At 43.6% G+C, this 24,947-nt stretch overlaps 1 protein-coding gene across 1 annotated transcript in view; it reads right to left on the bottom strand.

Annotated features, from left to right (window-relative positions):
* Positions 1-2,903: 2,903 nt before the first annotated feature.
* Positions 2,904-24,947, bottom strand: part of LOC306790350 (T-cell immunomodulatory protein-like) — a gene marked incomplete at its 3' end in the record, with an annotated part of 52,543 nt that continues 30,499 nt past the window's right edge. Inside the window, exons 9-10 of the mRNA XM_079286548.1 lie at positions 14,167-14,261; positions 2,904-3,059 (exon numbers count right to left, since the gene is read on the bottom strand). Of these exons, the coding sequence (XP_079142674.1) occupies positions 2,904-3,059; positions 14,167-14,261 (251 nt within the window). The remainder of the gene's footprint in view (positions 3,060-14,166; positions 14,262-24,947) is intronic.

The following is a 24,947-nucleotide window of genomic DNA, read 5'->3' as shown; positions in this document are numbered from 1 at the left end:
AATAATTACAGGGCCAAAAACTCTTTCTTTTCAGTGCACGCTAAAAACTCTTGACACAAGCATTATTCCTCCAACACGGAGAGCACTGCAACGAGCGGTGTGCAGTCGACTCTTTTCCTTCAGGATCGCTGGGTTCCTGCTGGACAAATGATCAAATTATGATCCTCTGAACAAGACAAGTGGACGAGGCGAGACGGAGAGTCGCTGACAGGTGGTGAGGGCGAGGCGTTCAATTTACAAGTCTGTCTATTTCTAGTTGTTGACCTGTGGCTGTAAGAACGAAATCACAGCGCTGAAGAGTTTGAAGGGTGTCTGGGTCACCCTTAGGGACCGGCTGAGCATCTGATCATGATATCTCCTGAAGGCCGAACATGCTGAGGAGGTTTTGTATCCCATTTGGCCTTTGAAGGATTTGGCAGCCCCCATGAAGGGCTGGAGGCTCGTGACTGCGAAGAAGGACTCTTGCTGCCTCCTCCCCCAGACCCGAGTGGCAGAAACTGGATGGATGGTTGACCCAAGTACATTGTCGGTAAGTTGCTCGGTCTAATAAATAGTAAAATAAGTTGGACATTCAGCGGAAAAAGAGTGAAGGAGATAAATATTTCCTTCTGAGGTAATATCACTGGTTTTGTTAAAGCCACGCCTCACAAACTTGATGTCGCAAAATGACCTCATGCATCCGTAACTGACTATTTATTCCTTCTCATCGTTCTACCGATTCCGCCCGATTACTCTCATATCTCACCCTCCCTTCCCATTTTGAACGTTTGAAATCAGCATTCATTTCGCCGGGAGGAGGAGTGACACCGACTGGCAGGACTTTTGTCTGAAAAGCCGCTGTGAATAACCGCTTGGAAGGAAGAAGGAGTAGAGAGACGGAAAGCAAAGAGAGAGAGAGAGAGAAACAGGGGAGAGGGCTGGAGCGTTAAAATAGATCAGATGTGGGCTGTGCACACATTTGGTTCGCAGAGGGCATTTGCTTAGAGCTGCAGAATCTAGAAAGCAGGCGAGTAGACAGGACGCATTTGATAAATAGTCTAAACGAAAAAAAAAACAAGCACGCCCCATTGCTCAAAGATGACTCCTGGAAGCCGTGAGACATCTATGTTTAAAAGCACGCCTAGTGCTGGATGCTATGTGTTGCAATATGTTCACTTGTTAAAGGCTTAGACCAAAAGGAAAATCACTGAATATATTTTGCGATTGTGAAAGAACTCAGATATAGATATTCAACACACTTCTCGAACCTTTTAACCTATAACCTTCCTCCTGATGATGATGACGGTTTTAAAAAGGGTCAGAGTGTATCGGGGAGCACTTCCGCAATCACGTCCACGGACCAGTGTGGGATTACAATGCTCCGGTTTAAAATGAGAAAAGAAAACGTAAGGAGAAGCTATAGCTTGTGTGATTACAGCTGCTGAGACAGAAGTAATTTCTAGATGAGGGCGACTACAAAGAGTTACGCCCGACAGGACTTACTGCTGATTACAAAGAGAAAGTAGGGTTCACATCTACATGTGTGTGTGTGTGTGTGACTCTTTTGAAGCTATTACCCAACATCTTACTATTCCCAACACCAGCATTCAAAAACACACACACACATACACACACACACACACACACACCACCGAAACAATCAGTATGCATAGACAATCACAGCCATGACCCCTTCAGCTGTCTTATCTTCATCTCTGAGTCCAGATAAACCACACATAGGTCCGTCCACACACACACTAGTGTCCGTGGTGATTTTTAGAAGGACTGGCTTATCAGCTGCCTTGTCTGAGAGCTGAAGAACACGCTCACCTTAGCTGTTTTCTCTCCCACTGGATGGTAATCACGTCTTTATTTTGCACAATGTCACAGATTGCCATTTGCGCCGTGCAAAACATTTCAAAGCTTCGTATCCTGCAGTCAACGACTGTTTTTCACTGTGTCATGAATGTCAAAGAGTCAGCAATCACCTTAATTTATGCCTGATTTACACTTCAGCTAATAACTTATGGTTTATTAATGAGAAGATTTTAATTAATCAACTTTTGAAAACTTCTGTGCTTTGAATATATTGCTATGCAGAGAGAAAGAGAGCTGCTTCTCAAAGGTTGTAATCTTAACTGCAGAAACCATTTTGAAAAACACTTAAATTAAACATGTTTTCTTTTACCTATGTGCATCAGCATTAAAATGGATATTCATAATGAGTTGCATTTATTGAAATCATTACATTTCATCATCCCTGCCTCACGTTGTTTGATCATTCATATCAACAGGGTGACATGTTTCCTCCCCCCCAGCATGAGAACAAGTACAGTCCTTTAATGAGTAAATCCATCCTCGTGTGGTGTCTCACAAAAAAGAAGACAAATCTAGTTTTGAAGCTAAACGGATTTACATAAGCCATTTAAGTACGCATCTTGAGTTATTAGGTTCCAATCAATCTAGAATACTATAGTGAGTATAATCTCATCAAAATGTGGACTGTAACACGACACATCCGAACGTGGGCGACAAATGAAGCAAGCGTTTGTGGGCAATGAGGCGATATGGATTTGCATGAAATCCGTGATTCATTCACGAGTAATAACAAAGCAACCGCCGTCTATACGTGACTGTGTGCTCCATGTGCAGTCCCTGGACCCACGATGAAGCGAGGCACAGCACTGAAACGGTTAGTTGGAGTGGGGTTCAGGGACCTACTTGACAGGATTCCAAGGGCTCCCCTGCCAAGCAAGGATTAGCTTCATTTCAGAAATACCTCATTCATTTACTCGACGTTAACCTTAAGGTCCCAGAGGAAGCGAAGCCCACGCCACCTTGTGTGTGTGTGTACCATCCGAAAGGATTGATGATGGCGCAACCTTTCCCACGCAAGTGTTTTTTTCACCGAACAAAGATCTGTCCTACCTGCCGCTGGTGTTGCGGAGGATCACCAGGGCGTCAGGGAAGCCGTCCAGGTTGTAGTCCCCGAAGTGCAGGGCCAGGGGTTGGCTGGGTTTCTCTGGCACAAAGCTCCAAATCGTTTCCCTCCACTGGAAGTCCAACAGCACTGGCACCCACTGCAACAGTCAATCACACACACAAATCACACATCAATGGGAGTTTACCAATACAACGCCGGACCCAATAATAAAAGAGTGAAAGTAGAGAACAGGAGGGGGAAAGATAAACGAGAAACAGCAGACACTCGGGCTCATTCTTACTCTTAAATGTCACTGTACTGGATTTTCATAATTCTGTTGTTGCTACTTCTTCAGAAAGTAGTATAAACATTTTGAAAGGGAATACTAATAATACTAATAATAAACGGTATTTGTATAGCACCTTTCGTACAAGAAATGCAGCTCAATGCGTCACAATGACAGAGTGAACATACAAACAGGTAAAATAAGATGGAATAGAATACATAGAATGCATAACATGGAGAATATAACCCACTGAATGATAATAAGAATAAAGTCAGTACCCAGACAGTGTTTTCAGAATGCACATAAACATCAAAGAACACTGCAGCAAGCACCATCGAGTCTCAACTCTCTTCTTCTCTGTTCGTATCTTTTGTTCCATCGTTGGTTTGAATTTTCAGGACGAGTCAAGTATTTTGCCTGGAGTTCACTCTCTACCAGTGGCGAAAAGAAGGTGAATTCTTCCATTAGTATGAAGAAAAATTCCCAAGCAAACAAAATCTATTTGACGTGAAGGCCACTAAACTGTTTTCTCTTCACTTGACCATCATTTTTGGCGACAGCGTTGTTTCCACACCGGCATAGTGATGCATGTTTTGGCAGCGCTTTTCCATCAGGCGTCTCTTGGCAGACACAAATATTACAAAACACAAAAGATAAGTGCAACGCACAAAGACGAAATAACCCCACATTCAATATAAATCGGTCTTAACAATAGACTTAGATATGTCTGGCACTTCATGTCTGGGGGTTGAAAGAAAGTGGAGGAAGTAAACTTTAAAGTCGGGGGCGACTAAAACCTACAACATGTTATCCAGGTTTCACCACCCCCGCTTCTTCCATACGGACTGACAACTTGTACTGTGCTTGCATCATGAGCTCAGATCACAATAGCTCAAGGCATGACGTGGGTTTTCGAATGTAACGGTAATCCCACAACATGTAAATTTGACTTAAGCTACGACGAGCTAAAAACAGGAACAATTTTTATGCTACTAACAAATGCTTGCCTCAGTGGATGAGAGCAATGAATCAATATGATTGAAGTTCAATCCTAGAATGGCCACCTAACAGCAATCTCCATCCTCGTAGTGCCTTGAGAGTAAACTCGGACTCCAGCAACACTTTGAGAAAAGCATTGAGTCGAGAGGTAAAAAAGCAAATCACATTATTTGCTAGAATGGACTTGTGTACGCTCAATTTAGCAAGTCCTCGGTGTGGGTCCCAAAACGAAGCAGAGTAGAAAGAGCAACGCGTGACTGAACCAATCTGAACCGAGCAGAAGGAACCAGTCTGAAAGGGATTCATTCATAACAATAACAAAACTCAACCTCACTATAAATTGTCATTTGGCCTAATAATAAACCACAGAGAATCAGCTGCTTTGTGTGCTCACGGCCTGCAGTGTCGCCTTTAGTGCCATTCTCTTTACACTGAACGAGCCCTCCCACCTTTTTAACAAGGCGTCTCTCCCTCATCTCCACAATTCAAATGCCAAGGTAGGAGGGCCCTCAGGGGGGCCTTGCTGCAATACTGCTACCGACTGATGCCTCTGTAACAGTCAAACTAAAGAGGTGCTCACAGTAAACTGCTTTAAAAAAAACAAACAGCACGCCAGAGACGGTGTCGAGATTATTACTACCTCTCTCTTGATATGACAGAGCGGCCGCATCAACACGCACCGGTTTAAGCCATTTATTGTCATAAACGTAATTCTCTCTTCCGCTAAATGCTGGTCACTGAATGCATCATCATCCCTAACCCTTTACCCAAACTCCATCTGGACACAACAAACAGGAGCAGCGTGTATCCCCTTCAGTACGGGACGCTCAGGTTGGTACGAGAGTTGTTTCAGACAGGTGTTGATTCAACTGTATGCTCTATGTGCTGAGGCTGCATTTAGTTTGTGGTGCTGTTGAACTGTATTGCATTACACACAAGAGCTGTTTCTATTGGTCTACCCTCATTGACATGAATTATAAACATGAATATCAGTATTGGCTTAAAATAAATCCAGTTTTAGCCGGGCTATAATTCCTATAGCACGATCATGGATTTGAAAAATGATAAACACCAGTTGATTTGCATTGCATGCGTGTGAAAAGCATCTAACTCCGGTGGAACACCTTTTAGCAGGCTCTGGTTTTATACATTCAAAGAGAGCATATATTTTGAGACTCACAACTAGGCTAACTGACCAGTTTAGATGCATTGTTATGTGTGTGTGTCTATGAGTGTGGATACTATAAAAGGCATTGGGCCAGATGCTGGAGGTTTAAACTATTCATGAATGTTAAACGGAGAGAGCAGGTGCGGGGGAGACTCACCGGAGAGACACTCACCAGAACTGCCGCAACTGTAATTGCTCTTAATACGACCAGCATGTCTGATAAAGACAGCCGCGGCCTACAAGCAATTGGTGTGAAATATATCACCCAGGCCGTGATGTCACTGATGTGAGTTTCCTTCAAACCAACTGTGCACAATACGTGAACAAAGGTGCTGATGTACTGCTTGTAGGGGGGGGGGGCATGGTGTTGGTCCCGGTAATGATGTGGTCAAAGGGATGCCAAGGAACGGGTGTCTTTGACAATGTCCATCGGGACTAGACGGTTGAAATCAGAATTCTTTAATCCGAACCTATAATGATAAGGTAACTGAAAATTATTTGGCAAATGGCAAAGCAAAACTTTAAAACACGCTGACGAAAATACCAAAAAAGCATAAATGAGCATAGTCAGCAAACCCACATCACTACTGCCTTTCATCTTCACATTCATCTTTTGGGGAAACAACACAATTTAGAGATTGTCTTATTTCATTTGCCTTATAACATAAGATTTAGTTTCATCAAATGTAAAGAAGCAGTTTATACCGGCTTATCAATTACACAAGTAGTAAAAAGTGTTGTACCTGCATAACTAGAGAGAGAATTACTAAGTGTTAAATGTGCTCTTCAATGTAATTTACGGGTATTTAGCCATAAACAGGCATACAACTTTTTCTGACGCTATATTTTGAAAGGCAGCACCTTTTAATATTACATTAACCTTCTATTCATCTTCATTAGAAACAGTGCTGTTGAGGCCCGTATGTTTTCGAGACGGAGTCACTCGGACTGGCCGGCTGCAGTGAGTGGAGGACGGCAGTAATTATGCTCCTCTACATGCGGCGCAGATGGTGTCATAAAAGCAGGGGAGTGATAACGCCAGGTTGAATATTTTTCAGGATAAGAGTGAGCTGGGGGCCCAGTCAAGCTCTCATTAAATGACCGCTGAGTGATGTCGCGATGCGGTTTAAGAGGCCGACGGCCTGCCATATGGGCGTAAAGCTTGGCTTGATTATTGCCGTCCAGAGTGGATGGGAGTGCTGGAAATGACCACTGTGTGGTGGCTGGCAGAGAGAAGTGAAAAGAGAGAGGGGGAGAGCGAGAGAGAGAGAGAGAGAAAGAAAGAGAGAGAGAGAAGAGAGAGTGAGAGAGAGAGAGAAGAGAGAGAGAGAGAGAAGAGAGAGAGAAGAGAGAGAGAGAGAGTGCGAAAGAGAGAGAGAAAGACAGAGAGAGAAAGAGAGAGAGATCGGAGAGGCTGCTGCCAGTAAACACAATGTGGCACACAAACATTTTAAGAGGTGGAACCATTATTCTGCTGTAAAAAACTAAAGAGGTGGGGAGTGATAGAAATGGTTAAAATGAGAGAAAGGTGCATTTTTAAAAAGGTGCTACATCCTCAATCTTCTTTTTTTGTGTGTGGGGGGGGGGGGGGGGGTTAAGACCACGAGGCAAATTAATTCACTGCCGAGTTATTATTATTCACGCTGGACTCCTTTGGTCTGCGCTCAGAGGACAGAGTGTGGCCTTCGCTGGTCGCCGGCCTTATCATCAGACCGCTGTGCTGGCGTTGGCCCCGAGGCAATCGGAGCACTGTCTGTTGTTTCTCTTCTAACGCTGATTAGAGGAGGGGAGAGGAAGAGCGTGGAGAATACCAACGGCATCTAGTCAACACTGCGGGAAAAAAAAATGCAGACGCGCGCTCGGAATGACTGTGGCGCATCAGGTTCAAGAGAGTCATCTGTGGTGGCTGCTGATTTAACTGGAGATGAGATTTTAAGATATAAATTAACCTCCATTATCTACAGGCAGTCTGAAGGGAGAGCAGATGTTGATGGAAAAGTAAAATAAAGAAAGCTAGAATGAAGAGACTAAAAACGAGTGTACACAAAATCCTTGAAATATGAATATATGAATATGACATAGATACTTAATCAAGCACTATTCATTCGTTCAAGATTAAGCCTGCCATGTAAGTAATTCATTAAACACGCCAGACCTGCATTATCGTAGCTGTCTCGCTGTAATTTAAACATTATATCGTCTCCTGGCAGAAAGCGCGATTGGCTCTCAAACATACAAGGACACTGATATGCGAGGACAATACTGTGTGAGGACAAAAGAGCTACAGTAATTGGGGTAAATTAGAAGACGGTATCACGAAGCTCAACGGCAAAAGCGGAAGTCAGTAGTTTTCAGAGCGGGTACAAATAATGTACGTCATTTTTCCTCAGCGAGACGAGGCGGCGTTCCCCCGTTTGTCTTTATTGCTCAGCAGCATTGTGTGGGGAATTGGGAGGAAATCATAAGGACCTCCGTGAGGATATTAAAGGATGTAATCGAATCAAATCCTTTTTTATTTGAGAAGCTACAATGGATAGCCAGCCTGACAGAGGCGCTCCTTAAATAAATCATGAGGCAGTTACTCCTTCCTCTGGGCTGTGCAAGTTTTGACATTGAATCACTAAATATAACGGGAGTATTTGAATAATGTCAAGTGTGTGTCTTTGTGGAATAATCCGTCCTCCTGAAGTCGACCCAGTCAAACACAGCGCTCCTAAGTCTAAATAACTCCACACTGACATTCGCTGGTTCAAATGTCAAAATATTAACACCGAATTGAGTCTGTGTGTGGTTTTTTTTTGTGTGTGTTTGTATCAAAATTATCCAGTTAATGGAGATGAAGACGATGATGGGATTTGTGCTCGCGAGGTAATCTGATACTATAATGGCAGTGAGGGGAAGTATCCCGCATACAAATAGCATTTTATCAAGCAGTAGGAACACACAGCCGGTGTACAGACGGCGTATTGTGGCGTTCTGCACTCACGCACATGCACGCACCTACACACACACACACAAACACACACACACACAGCATGGAAGCATGCATATTGACACACACATGAAAACAAGCAGGGGGCACAAACACAGGCCCCCGACATGAAATCGCTCTCCCGGCTTTGCTGATGACTAAAGTGAAAAAAAAGGGACGGCACGCTTGCAGATTCCCATTGATTCGACTTGGCGGAGGGAGCTCCCGCTTCATTAGGCCAAGAAATTAAAATGTGGGTGGCCTGCGGCGGAGGTGGAGTTTACGAGGTGATGCGGGGAGGTGCTGTACCATCGACAGACAACGAGGCTGTCTGAGGCAATAAAATGTTCAAAAACAACACAGGAAAAAAAACAGGCGTGTAATGAAGCGATGGCTTTTATGATGCCGGCGATTTAATGACTGTAATGCTTATCACATTAGAACTGGCACTGAAAGACAGCGTGGGCCTGAGCAGTGGAGGAGTGGGAGGGAGAAGCACATGACTACTGCATGGCAAAGTCAGATGAGTGGTGCTGCAGTATTCTCATGGGATAGTAATATATATATATATATATATGATAGTGGGAGCGTGGCGTTGATTATGTATGTTATGGTATGTTTAGGTGATGAAATGTCTGAAATATTTAACCTAGAAGATAATAAGAAGAACATGACTACGTCCACTTCTTATATATGGTCTATGTTTGATAGTGAGGAAAATAAAGATTGGCTGTGAAATAGCAGGGTTTTTGATGTAGATTGGAGCAATCTGGCACACGGTTTACGCATCTTTGCCTCCATGAGCTGTGTTTCACAGCCGCTGTTCCTGCACCTACAATAACTTCCCATTGTATCTTCCTCTGCACCCTGCTTTCAACTGTCCCTCACCACCCTGGGGAGACGCACCTCAGTTTGAAGACCTCGGCACTGCCTAAATATTTAGCTACCATGCAACATAGAAGTCTGTTCAAGGGGTTCAACGAGCACAACTAAACTTCTCTGAATCGACTAACTAGTAATACAAGGCAGCTGGGGAGAGGGTAGTCCGTTCACCGGCAACGTAAGCGAACACTATAAATGAAAAGCTTGATTGATGCTTGCTGCATCCGAGAAGGTCCGAGTGTCAACATCACATCATCAGGCAAGGTGCTTTGCGAAGTTCCGTGTGGATGGCCGGAGAAAAATGTAGCAATTTCGAGTAGCTTTGAGAATGTCGTTTTGCCGCGAGGAGAAACCCGCATGAAGTATAAAAGATCCAAACATTTCCTCGTTCGTAACGTAGATGTTACAACTCACTGTGGTGATGATGTTTCCAGATAATATGGCGATATTTGCTTGTATCTGTGGTGATTTGCATGAACTGACTATGCATATACCAATACACATGTCCTTATCCAAAAACACCCAGACTGCTTTTTATTAGCAGCTGTAGATGAGGTCATAGTTTGTCCCTGGAGAAAGGCAGTCGGAGTCAGAGCCAGAGATGGAGTGAGACCATATGTCTGTGTGTCAGCCGGGCAGGGCGGGGACACTGCTACCTGCCGTCAGTGTCACCTCTTTGACCAGTGACTGGGATGACTGGGAGGAGGCGGTCTCGCTCACACTGGCAGCCAGAGCAGGCAGCTGGCTCGGCCTGCACGGGGGCGGTATGTGCGCTTTGCATTTGTGCACGTATGTAAATTGGAAGTGTTACAAATAGACCAAATACTCTCGGAGAATACATGCACATTGGGAAAGGCTCAGAGGTGCAGTCAGTTTGTCACCACTGAAGGATACGAAAAGAAAATGAACAAAACAATGTACGTATATTACAATGCCAAATGAAAATGGTAAACGTCAGATGAGTGGGGAGTTTTCTTTGTTTTTGTCTTCAGACTATAAACTACAGTCAACATTGGGTAGCGGAAAATAACAGCAACAAAATTCCCAAAGCTAATCAATTCTTGCCAGCCACTGAGCCAGGGGATGTGGCCTCTGGCCACACTGTTGCCATTTTGGGCCAATCCCTCTTTGATGGACTGTGTGTGAGAAAGCCGCACCCTACCAGGCTTCTTTCACTACAAGCAGACTCAACCACTTCTGATTTCAGTCACACCGCGGTCCGAGTCCGGAACCAGACACATTTGTATCTGGACCGTGGAACTAAAACCGATAGATAATTGAGAATTACAACATTTTGACGGAGCGCTTCTATTTTAACCGGCGCGGCTTTTCTAGCCTTTACGGCACTCGTTCAGGGGTCCAGTAAAATACACCGACCAATTACATGCGTTCTAAATCACATCACGTGATGCTACTTAGCCATTCAGACATGTGTATTCCGACAAGCTTCCCGACTCGAGTGAGATTTACACACACGGCGGAGACAGAGTAGTCAGAGAATAATACGTGAGTCACATGGCGTTCTCCAAAAAGAGAAAAGTGTCAGCGAGACCAGAGCCTTTAACAAAGAATAGACTCTTAAATGGTCAGTCTTCCTACGCGCAGTTCAAAACCAGTAGGTCTCACATGTTCAGACACCGTGACGATTGTTAAAAGCGGTAATGTGAAGAGCCACTACGAGACAAAGCACACGTCCTTTGAGCAAACGTACCATTCAAAGCCAAAATTAATGCACAGAAAATGAATGTAAGAGCCCAATATGACCAGAATCCTACCACGTGACTTCACTGACTCCACATTTCTCTTTGAAATTGAGCAATGAGAAAAATAAATGATCGTGGCTTTTTTGATTAACATCACTTCACACCTGAATGAACAGAATTTAAAGCTGAACGGCAAAGACAATTCCGTAAAATTAATTTTTCTGAAATTAAAGACTTTATTTTAAGAAAAATATTTTTCAAAAGCATTCTGTTATGTAATATATTCTTTAATGTAGCCCTTATTTTACTTATTTATTATTAGAGTATGTATTATTTATAATTAATCCAGTTCAATTGTAAAGCTGACGATAAATATTGTTAACATATTATTCAATTGAACTTTATTGGCTTTGACAGTCAGTTGTTGACGACATACAGACGTCGACACATCTGCTAGGAAATTGTCTCTAAATGGACCTCGTTGAATTTTAATTGGAATATATGATGTATATCTATATATATATATTACACCTGGTATTAACATGTAATCTGGATGGAGCGTTTTTGAACTTCCGGGTCTTGAAGTCAATGGGGTTTTCGGTTAGAAGCCTGAAATAAGGTCTGTGGTTAACACAAGCTGAATGAATTATTTTCGTTTTGTTCTACGATATAAAATCAGTCAGTAAATATCCCACTCCTGAATTTCGAAGCTTTTACGTGTTTTGTTTTGAACAAAGGCTAAATGAGACGACTAAACGTCATCCCGCCGAGCTCTAGTCCACCTTGATCGTAAAGTGAACTTCCGGACACTCCGCTCAATGCCATAGATAGGCGTCTAATTTCATTTTCAAATCACCTTTTGAGAGGGAAACTTGCGAGCTACTGCTAATATTGCATGAAAATGCCAGGAGTAATGGGCTCTCTGTCCATCATTCACAGAGTTTATGTCGCGATATCATTCACAATATACCGTATGTGATATCACCTCGTAGGGCCGGGGCGATTCTTCTTCGATCACAGAAATATATCCGCATGCATTCGCCCAGAGAGCAAGCTGCAGTGAAACACCCTCGCCCGTGATCGTCTAAGTATGGGAATGTTTCAGACAGAGACCCAACAACGTGGTGCTCTGGAAACTCTGCAAATTAGAAACGGCCAATCGCAGCAGTACAACTGCCGTGCACGCACGCTTCCCAAAGTGAAAGCAAGACAGCACCTCGTCCCGTTTACTTTTCGTCCCCATCAGAGCATGAGATACGAGGATGATCAACACGCGTTATCAGCGCTCCATTTGTAAAGCCATTTCCTCACGGCTCAAAATGACTGCGCTGTACCAGTTCTTTTTTGTGAATGTACTCCGATGTTGAGGAGATCTTTCCTTGCAGCTAATGAAAAGACATCCAAGTCCCATTGTGGTTTGCTTTCCTTTGCTACAATGTCCTTGACAGGTGTTAACACCCACAGGCCCACAATAACACTATTATCTGCAGCAATATCCAATTGTGTTACAGAATGTAGGAGCAGGGAGGTGCAAAGCACAATAAATGTGATCGGTGAGTCTAACGACAGAGAATGAAGCAGAGCGATTGCTGGATGCCCCCCCGTTCTTCCATCTCTCCCCTCCATTTCCTCAATTATTATCAGTGGGCAGACTCTCCTCAAGGGGAGACATCTGCTGTAACGCAGCCGCCACCCCAACGCCCACCTACAGCAGTGTGAGATCCGGCATCAACCATTGCATTCACACCACAAACAATGATGCACAGATGACATCAATATGGCGATGCAGATAATCGTGTAAACTGCATGCGAGCGTTGGCCTCTGTGGAGGAATGCTATCATTACGACTGCACGTTATTATCACAGCTCCGTGACAGCGTAGAAGCTTAGAGAGAGCCTGCTTCCCTCTCTCTCTCTCTCTGACAGGGATGACTGTCTCTCAAATGCATAGCGACGCAGAGCACAACATGTGTTCACATCATCCATCAGTGCAGATAAGTCCTCCTCTCTCTGCCTCCCCTCCATTCAACACTCCCCCCCCCCCCCTTTCACTTCTTCCTTCAATCTTTTTCTTTTTTTGCTGACAGGCAAAAAAAAAAGAAGGCATGTCCACATGGAGTGCGCAGCTGTGCGTCTGTGCTGTTTATGCGTGCGTGTGTGTGTGTGTGTGTGTGTGTGTGGGAGCGGACATGCAGATAAGCCTGTAATATTTCTATTTTGGATACGGGAAGAAAAAAAGTGGAAGCTTGTTCTCTGGCAGCAGAGGAAGGAAGAAGAAAGAGTGGGGGCTCTTGCCAACTGGTAGGATGTAACTGAAAAGAATCACAAGATGCTACGTAGGTGGTGTGTGTGTGTGTGTCTTCCTGTGAGAGCAACTGTGTGTGAGCTTATCCGTGCATGTATCCGCTGTGCATTATTGAGATGGGATTGAAGGTGTGCGTATGTGTATCTGTTATTTCTATCTTGCATGGTTCTGCAAACAAAGTGGCAACCGCCAGGTCGGCCCCCGATGTGTTTCTAAAGAGTAAGCCGCGTGTTTAATGCCTGAAATAGACAGACGGAGAAACAAACGCGTGCAGCTTCAGAATAAAAGCTTTTAAAGTACATGATAGCAGGGGTTTTAATTATTAAGGATTTACAGGAACGTGTGTTTGTCACTGAAATTAGAGGCGCTTTAGCCTATTTTCGTCAATAAAATAAGTCTACTTATACTGCAAGGAGGAAGAGTAAAAATGATTTATAAAAAAAAAAAAAACTTATCAGAAATAAAATCTGTTTATCCACCGTTTGACAGCCGCTCTTTTCACAATAGAAATACATCCGGTCAGGCAGGTCGCATTGAAGTGTCAAGTGTGGACCCACATGCGGTAACAGCTGTGTTCCAATCAGACGCTTCCGGTTACGAAAGCCGTGTTGAAAAGACAAGTGTAACCTCGGCCTAAGTAGCGTTCCATGGGGTCAGGGTGGACGGTAGGGTCAAATGATCCGCCTAACAACAGGGAACTCTGGCTTCTATGGAACGAGAACTAGTAGAAAAGAGACATTTGAACAGAACAGTGTCAGAAGAGTGGAACAGAGAACAAGGCGGTGTCTCAGAGTCGGACAGATTTGAGCAGAGTGGCGTTATAGCATCTAGAATGGTATAATAGAATAGCACTTTGAAGTCCAGCTCGTAGAAGAGTGATAAATGCAACAAAAAAAATTTACTTAGAAGAAAAACCTAGGGAATGACTTGGTCTTGTGTGTGTCACGTACCTCCTTTGAGCCCGATTTGGCCATGTAGATGGCACTGCGTTGACAGGAGGCATCCAGACACACGGGGAGGAGGTGGTCCTGGTAGCCGTCGCCATCTGCCACAAACAGACACAGAGAATTAGGCTGAGAAGCAACAATGTTGGACTGAACCAGAGGGGAAGAACGAGCCTTTGTTTTCTAAAACTGTCCTATTTTTATAATTTCCCCTCCAATCAGAATGCCACGGATTTGTTCCGGAGTTGACTTTGAGCGCGGCGCACTTCCTGGCAAACAAAGAAGTCGTTCCTGTTCTACGTGCGAGCCGGATCACAGGAACACCTGCTTGTTTTCCTCCGAGCAAACACGCATCCAAGCGGCGCTCGTCTCTTTGATGCCTTTTAACAACGGCAGTTGACTTGACGAATCGTTTTCTCTGCTGATTCTCATCGCTATTAATTATTATTATCATAAACCCGCACAGGCTTCATCTCATGCACAGGTGCGGAGCCTCCCAAAATCATAACAGCAGCTCTTCAAAGCCCCTCAGCGCACCAGGTTTAGTTTCAGATTTTACACACACACACACACACACATACATACACACACACACACACACACACGCACACACACACCGTCTTCGGGTCTTCACCTCTGTGAAAGCCTGGAACTAAACATTGTGAGGATGCTGAAGGAAAGCAGAGACCGCATGATTTCATTTCAGGCCATCAGATTAGTTCAGCTACAGGTCCGAGCTGAAGAGCAGTGCGCACATTAAACGGCGTCGCAGTACAAGAAACGCGGTTTACTTTGTGTATAGGCCGATAAACGTGCTTTGGTTTTGTGGCATAATGTGCGTTTGTGGTGTTGGATTTTGTTGCTTACTATTAATCCTTGTGTATGTCTTTCTAACTCATTGGCGATGTTTGTATTTTTGTGTGTGTAAATGAATTGTCTGTGTATTGCTCGCCTTAAATTGCCCCTTGAGGGACGAATAAAGTATTTGGAATTAAACTGAACACGGTATATCTTTAAACCAAACAATTCATCATAACAATGACGGTACATTCATGAAAATCATCGTTAGTTGCAGTTCTGATACATAAAATATTTAATGCATCGAGTCAACTCAATTTGATTGATATAGCCCAATATGACAAATACCGAATTTGCCCAAAAGGAGGTTTACAATCTCTTCAGCCTCCTCTGACACGCTCTGTCTTTTGGCCCTTGATTCAGATAAGGAAAGTTTTAACAGGGGAAAAAATGGAAGAGCAACATCTTCAATGATGGACAGACGTGCAATAGATGTCACGTGTACAGGAGAGACCAACGCTACAGTATGGACAATCAGGACGACAACAATCCTCGATATATTTTAAACACGTATAAGAATATGGATCCAGGAGGACGTCGACATTACGTGATAGTTTTTCTCTCTTTGACTGGAATGTTTGTTTATGACACACCAGCTGTTGTTCTCAGTTGTAGTACATGGGGTTGAGACATTTATTGATGATTGCATCATGTGTAAATATGACTGAATTTAGGTCCGTAACAGATGATGTCAATCATCAGATTCCTTTGGTTTACTCATGTTCCCTTGAGCTGGACCTGTTCTTAATGAGCCACAGACCAATTCCACTGCAGATGTTGTTAGATATGTAAAAGCAGGAGGCTCACAGGTGCGTCTTACAACACTAAGGAGCACCGCATTACAATTAAGGGTTCAAGGTCCAGGAGCCCGGTGTGACGCATGTATGCTCATTGTCACGGCTCACTGGGACACCTAAACGGAGGGAGACCATCATTAATGTTATTACCTACACCTTTGCTTTTCTTGCTGCGACTTTCTCAAGTCTTTGAGAAAGAGCTCTAAACAAAAAACAAAATTAAAGGAAGATACCACCAGTTTTCACTGCTGTGGAACAAAAACACAGAACAAGAAGCCTCTGCATATCTGATATTTGGTTTGCTGAGATTGGGCCATTTCCCAAAGACACTGCATGTGCGCTCTGCGTTCAGAGGTTGGCATGTAAATTGACACCAGACACAGCAGAGAGGGCAAACTTCTCCAAGGCTCCTCTCGTCGCACTGGTTCTCCGAGTCCTTTTTTCAAACTGGACAAGTGCGACACTCCCGAACAGATGTTGCGCCACGTGGAATGGAAAACCGAATGACACTGATGATGAATGACAGTACAAAAAGCAGGCGAGGAGGAGAAACCGAGTGTGGCTGTCGCCGCAACTGAACGAGCGACAGAGAAAGAAGAGGAAAAGTGGGATGGACGACGTGATGTGCTGCTGAAGATAATAAGACAGCAAGTCCTTCTTGTACTGTTGCATATTTCAAATCAGATAAGAAAAAAACGTCAAACTGTCTGTGGTTGACGATGAGCCTGATGAACCCCACAAGCTGAAACTCGTGGGACTAAACAATGAAGTTGTTCTTTATACAAGTGTTGCTGGCGTTTTGACCTCCGCAACCCGTCTGTAGTTGCCGTAAGGTAATTATATTCGTTTCCAAAGTTGGATTTAGAATATTATCAAAGCCTATGGCTGATGAAGACGCACATTTAAAATGCTAAAAATTTGGCTAGAATACATGCCCACTCAAACCATCATCTCTCAATAGTTTTAAAATGAACCGTTTCTAGTTGATTTCCGTTAAGTCTGTAAAGACAAAAAGTGTGTGGACAGAGAAAAAGAGAAGAAAATCTAAAAATCACTCAATTTAAATTGTGTCAATTTAAAGGAGGCGGCACACACTGCAACAATGAGACACAATGACGAGTGAACATCGGATTTCGCACTTGGGATGCAACGAACAATAATTTTTGTCTACAGATTTTTTATTCATGCATTCATTATTTAGAATCTTAATATATCATAATCTCAAATGTGCAGAGCCTGAAGAACGGCTTCTGCTGTCTGGCCAACAGTCAAACAATTGAAACATTTGCAGTGATATGAAATGAATGCAAGCCGGCAGATACTCGCGCTCAGAAAGCTGTGACCACTTACTCTTTAGTGCTTTCTAAATCAATGAATATTGGATTATGAAAGCTGTCACGCATTAATTATACGTCTATTGACTTGACCACTTTATGACTTAAAGATAACTTTACTCGCCATGGGGAGTACTACTCGGCTTGTAAAAACTGTGGTGTGATGTCTTCTGTGGGTTTGTCTCAAGTCTGAGAAATGAACCCTGATGATGTCATCCGTGTTACCTTGACCTAATGACTTTATATAGTCAACAGAAACCCTCTGTGACAAAGTGTTTAAAAGATGTAAGGCAAGTTGGGTCTAACATCAAGAAAAACACAGTTGCATTATGGGAAATGTAGGAGCCTGTGTTTCTGGAGCTTCACCTATGCCGGGGCCCGAAAGTCAGGATATCTCCGCTGCATCTATTGTGACCATCCGTTTCTATTCAGGCCCCTAACGCCATGGAAGTGCAAGATTTAGATTGTTCCAACACAAGTTAGCAGCCGCCAATCTGTCTCAATTCTAAAAGGAGCGTCACTTAGCACACATTCAGGCACAGTATCTCGTGCCCAGCATATTGTGATGGCTTTCTAAATTTAGAAATGGGCGTTGCTGTCTAATTAGTTGCATTAGCGTGGGTGTAATGACAACATGGGTACATACTGAGTGCACCGAGTGCAGCCCGTGTTCTGCAGTGTAGCTGGATGGGTAGAGGGTGAGCTACACGAAGGAGAGAAAACAAAGAGACACGGGCAGAGACGGAGAGAGACAGAATGAGTGCTAATTCAGTCCTGCAGAGGTTGTCACTCGCCATGGTGCTCTGGTGTTTACCGGCAGTGCCGCTACGCAGCACGCAGTGCCGCTCCTTCCCTCCGTGCCACCTGTCCTTACCTCCACGAATACCTTCTGTCATCTATCTTTTCATCAGTCGCTTTTATTCCCGCTATGCTCTCCTTCACCCTTCTCCTCCTCCTCCTCCGACTCACTTCTCTGTCAGTGGCTCACTCCCTATTACTCCCTTCTCAGTCTTAATGCATCGGTTTCTCTGTCCATCGCTACTCCTCTTTATTCAACATCATTCTGTCCCTCCCTGCCAGCCTGCCTCCCTCTTTTCTTTCAAACCCGCTGACAATGCGTGGCGTGACGGAGATTGGCTGAGAGATGCTCAGAGGGAGGACACTGCAGGTACGGGTTGATACGCAGAGGGAGCTGAGAAGAGGGGAGGCCCGGGAGGGAAAACAGAGGAGAAAACGGGTGAGACAACGAGAGAGAGAGAGACCAAGAGACAATATACAGAGACAGTGCAGATATGCATTACGACACATTGGCATTCATAGAGTACACTTCACCAATAACTATGCAAATCACTGTATGCACACGCACACACGGTGGGCTGCTGCCGGGAGCCTGCGTCTCATTACAAACCCTAAAATCTGATATCTGTGTGCTTTCTGCAACAGTGTGTGTGTATTAAAGGTGTAATAGAGTGGGAGACGTGTGCGTCATTTGACGTAGGTCTCGTCCTTCGGGAGAATATAAAAACACAGGTTTGAAAGAAAGCAAAAATACATAACTGCTTTAGAAATACACACAAAACATCAAACTCTGGAAGCTTTTCATTCTTATATGTGCCTCCATAATCTCTGAGACAAGTTAAAACTTAAAGGAGCGCATCTACGTCACTTTAACATTCGCGGCCATAAGGTTGACTCTGCATGTTTCATAAATCAAAAATCGAAATTGTCACATTGCACACTCGACCCGTTGAGTTGGATTTCATTCGTCTGCCAGGTGTAAAAGTAGTCTAAGTATGTAAAAGTGCAAAAATCCCAATAAGGAATGTGAACGGTCTGACACTGAGGCCACCCTCTGACAGCATGATGCAAGTTGTGCCTCCCCAACCACCCAGTCTCCTTCCATTCTATTATTAATAGTGGAACACGACAAAAGGTAGCATTGATGGATATGCAACTCCCATTATCATTCTTTGTCTGCCTTCGATTTTGGGGATAATCATGCTTTGGAACTACAGTTCCCATGATTTCTTTGAGTCTGACGAAAACTTCAGAACATGATGATTGTCAGGCAAGACCTGCAGTTATATGGAGGGTTACATTCTATGATATTCAAGCACATGTATGGACATGAACAGAGATGATATCCTGGAACACACGAGTCAAATTGAATCTAATGAAACGCACAACATGTCTGTGTGTTGGGATTTAACCGAGACATAGGATGCGATCAGACGGAGCACTCGTTTCCCGCTCTATGCGCCTCGCGTATTTTTTGCAGGAGCGAGTTGGAATCACTTCAACTCAGAGCAGAAAATCACCGGACATCACCTGCGTTTCTTTCGTTCATATAGCTCGATGAACCTCAGCCAACGCAACCCATTTGTCAACGTGATACTTCTTCGCTGATCTCCGCTGATCTCCAAGTTGCTGAGAGCTCATGTTAGCTGGCCGTACTGGATGCTCTCTGTGAGACAGCCTCTTACACTCAACCAAGAAAGTCATTTTTTTTATGCAGATGTTTATTCACTAGTTAACTGAACTTGCAGGAACCGATCCGTTTACTTCACAGCAAAATAACAGTTCGGCTAAGAACAGGTGATTTGGTTTTTGCCTGAAACAATAAAAAAAAAATCAAAAATTCTCGCAGCAAACCCTCATGACTCCCTTATGAGAGAATGAATTTTGAAGTAAATTGCAGAAATCAGGCAATAAGGGTGAAACGGGAAGTGTCACAGACACAGCTGGAGCTCAAACCTGTGACCCAAACTACAATAAGTAACTTCTGGTCCCCTCATGCACTTGGGGAATAGAGGACATGTCTTTTCCTCACTTCCCTCAACTCACAGTTGAACACACCTCTTAGTTTGAAAACCTCTGGTAACATGTACAATATTATTTAAATGCATTAAAACATTTGTGTGAAGCTCTGTGGGTGGGTCCTTATAATTTAGAGTACTACTTATGCATAATTACTGCACAGCAGATATTGGAAGAATAAAAAAGGTTTTACCTTCAATGAAGGACAATTTTATGTCAGATGTGCTTTGCAATCTCCATTTAATTGCATATTAAAATGTGCAAATGAATATCGGAACTTGGAAACTGCAAACCCAGGAGACTGGATCATTTGCATATGGTTGGGATATTTCTAAATGCCAGGGATATCACATAAATGGTGCTTGATTAGTGCGATATTTCTACTTCATTAACATGGTCTGGAGGGATGCACGTTATTATGTGATGCTGCTCGCACAGTACTCTGATCTCAACTCGCCGAGCAGGACTCCGGCAGCTCAGCCACGTCTGCAGCAGTCTGACACAGAGAGAGAAAGTGATGAAGGATACGAGGCTGGAAACGCAGAGCGAGTCGGAAAGCGGAGCAGGCTGGTCGGAAAACAAGACAAAACAGCAAAGTAAACATACAAAAGGGAAATGAAAGTGAAAAGGAAGAAAAAAACAAATACTGCAACATGTATGCAGGGGTTGAGAATGAAGCCGACAGAAAAGAGGGAGAGGAGGAGAGGCTGGATGTAACACAAAATAATAAGATGAGTGGAGAAAGAACGCCTGAGGGGAGAGCAGAGAGAAATAGGCTGTCCTGTTAACATGCTGACTTACTTACACGCGCACACACACACACACACACACACACAGCACGACAGCCTCTCCTACTTTAAATATCACCTCCAAACACGCTCCGGTCTCGCCGTCTGAAAAAAAAATCTGAAAAAAAAGGCTGCTGGCCTTCATCCTACCTGCAGTGGAGCTAGCTGACACACTTGGTTGTGGGACATCGTTGTGCTTTACCTAATGATGAATTATGCATCGGCCGCTGTCACTTTGAAAAATGCAATTACCTCAGCGATAAGGCAGATGGCCTGTTTTGTCTGGCATATGCTGTGCATCTATTAAGAGTCTAGCGCTGGAAACGGAACCGCCAGCGCACAAACACGGGCGGGTGGACGGATTCCCGTGTGCATCCGTGAACACACACACACGCCTCAGGTTTCGCCAAATGTGTTCAGCCAGTGGAAGCTGCTCAGACACATGACATCCAGCGAATCGGCAACACAGACGTAGCATATGGATCCATAACAATTGTTTATCGTGTTGGCCGTGTGTGTGTTCTGTGGAGAGGTCAGTGCTGAGTCTGAGATGTTACTGAGGCAAAAAGAGACGGAGAGACAACAGAGAAAGAAATAGGATACAATATGTTAAAAAAAACACTGACTTTTGAAAGTGGTTGCCACACACTGGCGACCAGGCATCAGAAAATATGGTTGCCTTTTTAAGTGACCTTATACTTAAGTAAGTAAGCTTAAGTAAGTAAGCTTTGTAAACAAACTAAATTCTTCGTGGTTTGTGTTGAATCTGATACGTTACAGAATTTGAATGGTACATGAAACACCTGTAGTGCAGCTGCTGTCATGTTCTTCACAGATCCCTAAAAAATGAATCCATAAGTCACCGGTTGCTTGTTCATCCGTTCTCTCAAACGGAGGTTTCCTGGACTTTTGGTGCAGATTCCCACCACAGATCCACTGGCCCTTCAGCACTGAAGTCTTTGACTCAGTTTATCCATCATCTCTTCTTTCAGAGATGACCGCCGATCTGCCTTGATTCTGCTTAGACAGCTGATTCCCTTCTAACATACAGCTGGACAACACCGCATCAACACGTCTTGCTGTGTTAACTATTAACTATTTTTGTATATGTTAAAAAGTGGTTGCCATCAAGGCCAAGAATTGGTTGCAAATATCTCAAAATGGTTGCAATTCAATCGACTCAAAGTCGTAAATTTGGACCATTTACATCAGCCAATAGGAGTGACTTTTGAATAGATAAATGAATGAATTAAAAAAAGTTAAAGCCAAAGTAAGAACTAGGAATGTACCGATTGAACTTTTTCCAGTCCGGATACGATACCTTGGCTTCTGGGTATCGGCCGACATAGACACAAGGTGCTACCGCCATGTCGCGCATGTGTAATCAGACGTAGACATAGAATGAAATCAAGACATCAGCACCAGCACCCGATCCAGCCATTTAGGTCAGTATCAGCCCGATATCCGAAATAAGTTTTCCTGTCACTGAAGACCCCAGACAACCAAAACCACGGCAAAATCTTAAGACAGACTGTCAGAGTGCCGGATCCCAGTAATGAACAGACTCAGAAGGGAAACCCTCACCAGATACATGAATCAGATATGGTTAGAGCACCATTGCAGATGTCGTCATATTATAATCATACGTTTAAAAAAAAAAAAACACCGTCAAGAGAAAGAGAGGTAGAGAGAAAAATGTAGAGGAAGGCCGACACAGATGAAGATGTCAGATATGACAGATAAGACAGATATTAGCGGGAGAAGGATGGCGAGAGCATTGACAGTGTGATGGAAATAACTCCCACTTCAGATCACACGGGGATGCAATGCTGCTCTCTGCTATATTTCATCCTCTCCTCCCTCATTCCCTCCATTCATTCATTATCCTTCCTGCCATCTTCTCCTCCACGGCCTATTTTTTATTTTTCTAGCCTCTTTATCTCACTTCATGTGGTTTTTGAAGTGCGTCTCCCTCTTTTATTTGCCTCTCTCTCTCTCTCTCTCTCTCTCTCTCTCTCTCTCTCTAGCCAGAAAAGAAGCTGGTCAGATGGCCACATGCAGAGAAACGGACTCTGAATGAGGAGAATATTGAAGTACTTTAGATAAATAGATTACGAATAAATATTGGTAGAAACATTGGAAAAGGGGAAAGGCACAAGAACAGCAACACATATATAATTAAATGTAACCCAAATTGTTTTTGTGATTGTCAGAGGTTTTGTTTCAACATGGAGGACGTTATCGCTTATTTTTGAATATCAATGGTTATTTGTAGAAAGTGTAATTTAATGTATAGGTGGTAACGTAACCATCATTTTTAAAGCATCAAATACTGTGAGGTCACAACAACTCAAACTTATGGGATGATTGAAATATCTGAAACAAAGTTGTCGATCACATTGGATGCAGGCTTCACTACATTGTAATTGTCAGCCTAAGTTTGCACTTGATTGGTGAACTGGACTTGACTGCAGAGCTGCTTCCTGAAAGTGGACGAGAGACACGACGGAGTCAACTTGAAATTGGAGTCGAGCCGTCATTATTGTTTTCTAAGAGCCTTGTGCTCTTCGAAACACTTTAATCGTGGAGATATTGGTCATAATAATGTGAACGGTGATGACACGGCAAAAAAAAGTCAAACCCTCAAAGCATGGCGAACGAGACAAGGTCGATGTTTCAAGACGGGTCGGGTGGGTTGCCGTCACGCACTGAGGACAGTCGGCACATCGCTCGCCGTCAGTTTTATTTCAGTATTACTGATTACACTTGTGTTCAACGTCGTCACAATGCGTCCCAGACCACCTCCGGAGGTGGTTCTGCCAACCATCCATCTGCCAACCATCCATCCATCCATTTTTGTGTTCTGGGTGCAGTTACACAGGTAATTTCATGTAGTCAAGCAATCTATAATAGCAATCTCATCCCCCAAAGGGCATTTTAAGGCATGGTGTCTTCATTCTTCAAGTCAATAATTGACTTCATTGAACGTATACAGTAATAAGCACTGAAGGGAAGGGACCATTGTATCACTTCTATATTCTTGTATCACATTGGAGCTGCATGTGTGCATCTTTCTGACGATAGTAGAAACTACAGATATGAAATACATCAATTTTGGACTTTTTTATACATAAGAGTGCTGGTTCTCTTTCAGCCTGGTGTGCAGTTCTTGTCAGAGCCAATCTCATCTGAGTCATCCCCAGTCTCCCATTCAGCCCCATTGATTTCATGACAAACACTGTTTGATGACAATCCACTCTTGTTGGCGGGCAACACGTTTTCCTTTGTCTCTCCCTGACAATATGAAAGTTAAAGATGTGGAAAAAGATAGAAAGGGACTACCCGATACAGTATTCTAAATCCTTTCAAGAATGTTGGATATTATTGTTGTAAAACACTAATCTCTCTTAAGTGAAGCTTTTATGAATATTGGAAAAAGAAAAGGGATTTTAAAATGATAGAGGGGGTGATAGTGGCTCACAACAGAGTCCCCATCCAACGAAACAATACGAGTGACGCCCAGAGCTGTTTCGATGAAGAATCGAGGGAGGAGAAGGAGAAACGGGGGTGAGAAGCGAGTGAGCCGTAGATAGCAGCTATACAGTAGATCAAGAGGAATAAAGATAGACAGCGACAGCCGAGGAGGGGCTGATTGAAGGAGACAAAACGGGACAAAAATAAGAGACGTTCTATCCTGCAAGGCAGCGCTCTCTCTCCGAGAATTTGGCAGATCATTAGATAGAAGCGTGACCCTCAGAGGCTTCACTCCCCGGCTAACGAGGGCGACGTCTTCAAGCGACGTCTCCCAGCCGACGGGGGGAGGAGAGAGAGATGAAAGAAATGAAAAAGTTTCTGTCTCAATAAGCTTGAGATTTAAACAACAAAAAAAAAGGCGTCGCCGCCCTGAGAGATGATGAATTAAACGCACACACACACGCAACATATAGGTAATCTCCCCTCTGGCTCATACATTATTGGCAATTTGGGAAGGGGAAGTTTGTTCACTAAATATTTGATGGACACCCCTAGCTGCTGTGAGATTAACCGATTAATCTTGCCAATAAGGAAGTGTTTATCAGTGTGAAGCTCTGTGCCACAGGAGCCCAAATGTTAATTAACAATGCATCAAAAGTCACACAGCTAACGGCAGCACATATCAAACTGAGTTATAAGGTCACAGTGGCAAAATGTAA

Source organism: Melanostigma gelatinosum, assembly GCF_949748355.1.
Source record: "Melanostigma gelatinosum genome assembly, chromosome: 2".
NCBI classification, from domain to species: Eukaryota; Metazoa; Chordata; class Actinopteri; order Perciformes; family Zoarcidae; genus Melanostigma; species Melanostigma gelatinosum.
Note: the sequence above shows the minus strand (reverse complement) of the source record. Positions and strands in the feature narration are given on the sequence as shown.